Genomic DNA, 6,686 nt, shown 5'->3' on the forward strand with positions numbered 1-6,686 from the left:
CCATAAGCATTAAAAATGACATTCATCTCAATTTAAAAACAAACTTCTTCTGCTACTTCAAAACGTTGTTACGAATCTTGATTGCCTGATTGCAAAATGCAGTTTATATACAGAAATGGGAGAACATGAAACAGTTTAATATTAAAATATTTGAAAATAGCAATGTTATATTTGGTCATTTCTTCTATCAAAGTTGTTATATATTTAATGTAGTCAATTTTCAGCTCCTGCATGTCTATCTACTAGCCAGGGCAAAAACAGATACAACCCATTAGGAAGAAAATTTAATAGTTTTTTTAACTGAATGTAGTTGCACAACAGTGACATCTACTGGCAAGTCCTCATTGTCCCCAGCCCTCATCAGAGAACATGTCTACATCTCGCTTCTGGAAATTCCTTTTAAAATCTTCATCAAAAAGTTTGAGGTCCTCTTCACCTTTGAATATACCCTAATAAACCAAACAAAAGGAAATTATGGAAGATGGTAACATGTCATGAATACATCAAGAGGTTAATAAATATAGAATCAAGTCATATATGTAACAGACAAGGTACAACGCTAGAATATAAGTGTTTTATGTGAATGGTTTGTTTTACAACATCAACAGACACAACGTTGCATTTTTCAGCACTCAAGATGTTTTTACCCCATATATCACACTTTCTGTATGTGGTGATCATGACTCTTATAATTAATATATAATAATTTATTACTGTTCACTTAGAGAGCATTCCATTGTAATTCAGAATCGACACTTAAACATCTTTCAGTAGAATAGGAATTACACAAACTGAATTTATTAATATTAATGCATTTTCCAAAAGATTGAAAAAATTTGCCCTCAAATATTACAAGAAAGAAAGCTCCAATACACAAGACTGAACATTAATGACCAGGTAAACTCAAATCTTCTTGACAATATTCTCTTTCTAGGAACAATTCCATATATGATATACATGTTGGGTGACATTCATGGACCAAAAGGAGATTTAAATTGGTTGTGATACATGGCAATTAAGCTCCTTTCAGAAAATACATTTCCTTACCTTTGGAAGGTAGCCAAGCAATTTAGTAGCATGATGCTTGAGGAGTTTCTGCCTTTCTTCCTCAATGATCTGACGTCGTACAGCCTCTCTTTCGTGTTCCATTTCTCGTTCCTTAAGCTCATGTTCCTACACAGAAAATTAAAAAGGACAAATTGTGCTCCCCAGCAAAACAAACATTTTTAAAATAGTTATGTGTAACTTAGGTCTGTGCTTATAGATTTCTTTATAAAACAAGCAACCATCAGTAGTAGAAATAAATACTGCAGTGCTTTTTAATAAATTTACAAAGACATTACCATCAGACCTTTAGTCTTCACTCTTTCTCTAATGTAAAAATGAATGTATTAGAACAATGAAAGAACTAGGTTATAATGAAATAATGATCAATAGAAAAACTTAATGATAAGAACTTTTTCTCTTATTTTCATTTTAAAAAGCAGCGCTATCAATACTTTGTCAGCCTGGAACTGCCGGCGTCTCTCCTCAAGGAGTTTCTCTACAGCTCTGCGATGCTCCAGTTGTTTCATCCGACGTTTCTGGGCATTCATTTGCTCAATGCGGTCATCCTCTGCAAACTTGGCTAGCATCATTTTTCTGAAGGCCTCTTCCTCCTCCCTCTCTGTTTGTTGCCGCATTTGCTTAAAGGCCATTTGCTCCTGGAAAGTCTGTTGCATTTCCAGACGTTGTCTAATCCTCTTTTCCATTGCTTCCTAAAAAACATACACAAAATGGGCAAAAAATCATTGAATCATCTTAAGGCAAAAAAAAAGAAGAGCCCCATCTAATGAGAAACCAAGAATACTTGAACTTGAACTTTATTGCCATATGTAACCGGTACTGGTACAATGGAATTCTTACTTACAGAAAGTCTCTCGATTGTAAAACAAGTGTAAAAAACAAAACAAAGTGCAAACAGTGCATCAAGACAATGTACAAAAAAACAATAGACAATGTGCAAGTAAACATGTAGACAGTTTGAATGTAAACAATACAGACGTGTAAACAATGACTGGAGATGTGCAATAGATAAGAAATCATAAAGAGGTAGATGGTGATGGTGTAGGTGTGGTCTGGGGGGGATGGCTAAATGTGTTCGCCAGTCTCACTGCTTGTGGATAGAAGCTATTGAAGAATCAACTTCCTAAATGCATCTCCTTTGATGCACCTCACCCATGTACTAACCAGGCTTATTCATCTATTACATGCTGAAACCTAACCAGCTTTAAAAGTCATATAGCTACTCTCTAGATTCTGAACTGTTTCCACATAAAGCACCTACATCAAATCTTATCTAAACAAAAAAGCTAGAAATGTAACATCAGCTTCGGTATGCTTCAATGGCAGGGTTCTACTGAAGGAGGTATTACATTACTTACAATTTCCTTCTGCCTCTCAGCCTCTGCTTGTTCCTCTAGACAAAGCTCTTCGCGTATGCGGTCCATTTCCTCACGTTGCCGTCTTTCCATTTCAATGTCCTCTGTGATCTAGAAAGCAATATGAAGGACAGTAAAACAATATGAATTTTGTAAAACAAGCGAAAGGAAATGCTCATAAAAGATTATGGTAAAAGGCTTTTTATAGATGTTACTTGAAATCAAACAGAAAAAGTACCAAATTGCAAATCTCTTAGTGCTGAAAGATAAGACAACTCATTTCATGAAAAGCTAATAACAGAACAAAATTGAACCCAAATCAATTTGTACCTTCTTGTGGAGGTGCTGCTTTATCTCATCCCTCTGTCTGATTTTTGCCATCCTGTCTTCCTCCCTAGACTGCTGGTATCTGGCGAATTCCAGGATTCGTCTGTTCTCCTCTTCCACCTTTTCCCGCTCAATGCGTCTCCACTCCTCTTGCTTTCTCTTGAATTCCTCTATATACCTCTGGGTAGCTGTCCGCTTCTCTAACATCAGCTGTCGCTCCCTGCAAAGTGAATTTCCACAATTTAAGAGTAAATATGTTTACTGCTTTCATGTTGCGAAAGATTTTAGAAAAATTCACATTATGGATGATCAACACGAAGTTTTACGGCAGCTAAAACAACGATTCATTAAAGTAGATCACGAATGAAAATGCTTTCAGAGTAAATATGATCAAAGCTGTTGGCCCAAAAAAGCAAAACAAAGGGCTTTGTATCAAGTGTACCACACAGTACATAGATCATGGAAACATCTAACCATTTATGTTGTATTTTCTTATGTTAATGTATTTTAATTTACAAAAAAGTATGAAACATGAAACCTTGCAAAGCACACACGATGATGCACACCATCACAAGAATAAAAAAAAGGTTAAATACTTGGGCGTTAACACTTACATTTGATCTTCTTCATAAATCTTCCTAACAATTTCATCAATCATAAGCTTTTCTTTCAGAAATTCTTCATAAGCCTCTTGTTTCTTTCTCTCCTGCTCTTCCAGTTGCTGCTCCAGCTCTTGTTGATAGCGGACCGTTTCCTCGTAGCGCCTCTTTTCCTGCTTCTCCTGCTCCACAGAGGCTTTTTCATATTCACTTTTCATCTTGCGCGCAAGGGCAGCCTCTATTTTCTGAGAGGCAAATCAACATCAGCTTGCTTTACATACGTTTTTTTCCCATCTTTACTGATGCCACCAAAAGAAAGCTAGCATACAAATAATTTAACTTGATGTAAATATTTTATTTCTGCTTTTAGGCTTTTAAGGTTTTATTACTGGATTTCTGATTTCAGAAACAGAATAAAAATGGGATTGGTTTTCTCTCAATACTTTCTAGTAACAGTCTGTCCTTTCACATTAAATGTGCAGAGCAAATCATCATCATCATAAACAGAGAACAAACCATGGCCTCAAGTCGCAGCTCTTCCTTTTCAGCAATCTGAGCAGCTCGTTCTCTGTTCAGATAAGCAGACTTCAGTTTGAGTTCCAGTTCACGAAGTTCAGCACTGCAAAAATAATTTAAAAACCAGATGACATCATTGTACCCGAGCAGTTTAAGACAGGAAACATGACGGCATTCTTGTGAACCAAAGTCCAATGTTAACCATGTATCAGTCAGTCCACAATAACCTGTCTAATTTTGAAAGAACGCCCCTTTACACATGCTATGCTTGTCAAGGCGGGAATCAGCAACACCAACAGCAGCAGACAAGGCCCTTAGACCTTCAACTGGTCTTTGTTAGGGCACCAATTGACAATGTGCATCACAGCTGGTTGCTGCTGCCCACAGCCACTTCCACAGGTCATCACGCTGCCCTCGTGTGTGTAAGTGCTGCACATTTCCTTTAATCACTGGTGCACATGATTAACAGAGACTAAGATCTGAAAGCTCAAGTCCAATTTAAGGAGGCAGACACTTGTTCAATGAAAGTGATTTTCATTACTGGATGTACATTCCCTAGTTTCTTCTGAATTCTTTGTTAAAGAAATCTCCACAATTGCTTCAGATCTTGCCAATATTACAGTTGTGAGACCTACCTGTTTTCCCTGACTTGCTGCCTGATTTTCTCATCCCTCAGCTTTTCGTAGTTTATCCGTGCTAGTTCTTTAGCCATTCTCTCTTCTTGCTCAATCTGCTTTTCCTTGAGGATTCTTTCCTCTTCAGCCTTAATTAAAGTGGAAGAAATCGCAAAAAAGCCTTAAAACATTCTTCTGAAAAAATTAAAACGGGGCATCTGCAGTCACTTTCACATAAGGAATGTGCTCTAATGCAAATTAAAACAATTGCAACTCGTGTGGCACAGGGGTACATTACTACCTCGCAGAGCTGGGGCCCCGGGTTCAGTGTGGAGTTTGTATGTTCTCCCTGCATTCATGTGGATTTCCACCGGGTGCTCCGGTTACCTTCCACAGTCCAAAGACATAACAGTAGTTTAAATGGCTTCTGGGAAAACTGGCCCTGGTGTGCGTGTGTGCATGTCTGTCTGTCTGTGTGTGACCTGCGACTGACTGGCTTCCTGTCCAGGACTGCGCCTATTGCATGCCCAGGATAGGCTCCAACTCCCCAAGAACCCTGTACTGGATAAAGTGATTAGAGAATGGATGGAAAAATTGCACCTTAAGAAGTGCTTCCTCAATCTGCCTCTCATGGTTTTCATCTTGAATCTTCCTCAGGTACTTCTTCTTCTCAAGTCGCTCCTCACTCATTAAATGGGCTTGCATCTGTCTCCCCTGGGCAATGTGCTTCATCTGGTCTTCTCGGATCACCTCCTGTCTCCTGGCCTCCGCGATCATCCTCTGCTGCTGACTGTGAGTCATGTTGCGCCGCTGACTCATTGAAGCCTAAAAATAATTAAAAAAACGCATACATCTTGATGTCTGAATAGTATTACAGTAATACAGCCAAATTCTCGCTTCACACGAAACAATCAGAAACACGAGCAAGCCCAAGTGGGAAGTCCTTCGTGAGTATGTGAGAAAGACCATCAGGGACCCAAAGGTCTTCCGTGTGGTATGTTCACCGAGACAGGCTGCAGCAAATGGTCACCCATACAGACTATCTGAAAATGGCTTTCCCGATATTAATGTAAAACTGTACTTTCAATATGTGGGGTTCTGACAGCAATTGATTCCTGTTAATCCATCAGAATGTTCTTTGGTATAATTAATTTATTCTAAACAGTTTCTTTATTTTACACAATTTCTACCATTAGGCCATAAAACTTTAAAACCAAAGAGTAACACATTAGAATTTCGCAACAGGAAAACAAGGAGGACACTTTTTTCTAATTTTTCTGTAAATAAGAGTCGTAGGTAGTAATGTTAACGTAGGCATATCTAACTTGTTTTTAAACATTAGGAACACTTTAAAGGTTTTGACTACAGTACATAAGCAAGTCACTAGTTAAATTAAGGAGACGCTGGCACTCGTTAAATAGTCTCCAGATTTTTTTTGTACATTCCTTCATGTAACTCGTCACAATTAAATTGTTGCAGGTCTTTAGAATCTGAATATTTTTAGGAAACCCATAGAATTTTCATTTCTGGGGCTGTCCAGCTGCAGACTACGGACAGGCTTCCGAGAACTTCTGTAAAGCGAAACGAAATATAGCTACAAACACTGGTAAAACGCGCATTTTTCTAAATGTACAAGTGCAGAGATGACCAACCCTGCGCTAATAATTCACAAAGCGAAAATATGAATTAGTCCCTTACCATAATTATGAACTACTTCGCTGATTCAATGATTTTGTTTGAGGTATCATTAAAAATATTCCTTTTTATTTATGCCCAGTCCTGTCTCATCCTCAAAGAGTTTGCACTCTGTCGTCCTGGTAACACCGCGCGTTTCCGCACTGCAATAACAGCAATTGTGATTGGCTAAGGAAAATCTCCGCAGGTGATTGGTTGGAAGAGAATATATTTTTCACCGCAGGAAACAAGGGGTGTTGCATTTCAATAGTACCACCTAGGTGCTAGGGGAAATCGCCCCCATAAGTATTTTATCTAGACGTAATCTTGATAGATCGTCTTATGTGTTTAATGTTGAACCATCCACGAACGAAGTTAAAAGTGCGTGCCCTTACTCTTAATACACCGCAGAGCTTCACCGTACTAGTTTGGTTGGACCCATTGTTAAGACCCTGGTCGTTGACATACACAAAACACTTTATCATACAAGACAGTGGGTCCCAGCACTGGTCCTGCGGAACCTTTTAATTGTTGAG

The 6,686-nt window shown here is 38.4% G+C and overlaps 1 protein-coding gene across 1 annotated transcript; it reads right to left on the reverse strand.

The window, feature by feature from the left end:
• Positions 1 to 271: 271 nt before the first annotated feature.
• On the reverse strand, positions 272 to 6,318 carry mns1 (meiosis-specific nuclear structural 1). The gene is made up of 10 exons (XM_088640942.1): positions 6,175 to 6,318; positions 5,077 to 5,301; positions 4,498 to 4,625; positions 3,863 to 3,965; positions 3,362 to 3,591; positions 2,751 to 2,967; positions 2,424 to 2,531; positions 1,500 to 1,757; positions 1,048 to 1,173; positions 272 to 449 (listed from the first exon to the last, which is right to left on the reverse strand). Exons 1-10 carry the CDS (start codon positions 6,175 to 6,177, stop codon positions 342 to 344), a joined length of 1,506 nt encoding a protein of 501 aa, XP_088497068.1. The 5' UTR covers positions 6,178 to 6,318; the 3' UTR covers positions 272 to 341.
• Positions 6,319 to 6,686: the final 368 nt, after the last annotated feature.

Source organism: Lepisosteus platostomus, chromosome 7 (assembly GCF_059453375.1).
Source record: "Lepisosteus platostomus isolate fLepPlt1 chromosome 7, fLepPlt1.hap1, whole genome shotgun sequence".
Lineage (NCBI taxonomy): Eukaryota > Metazoa > Chordata > Actinopteri > Semionotiformes > Lepisosteidae > Lepisosteus > Lepisosteus platostomus.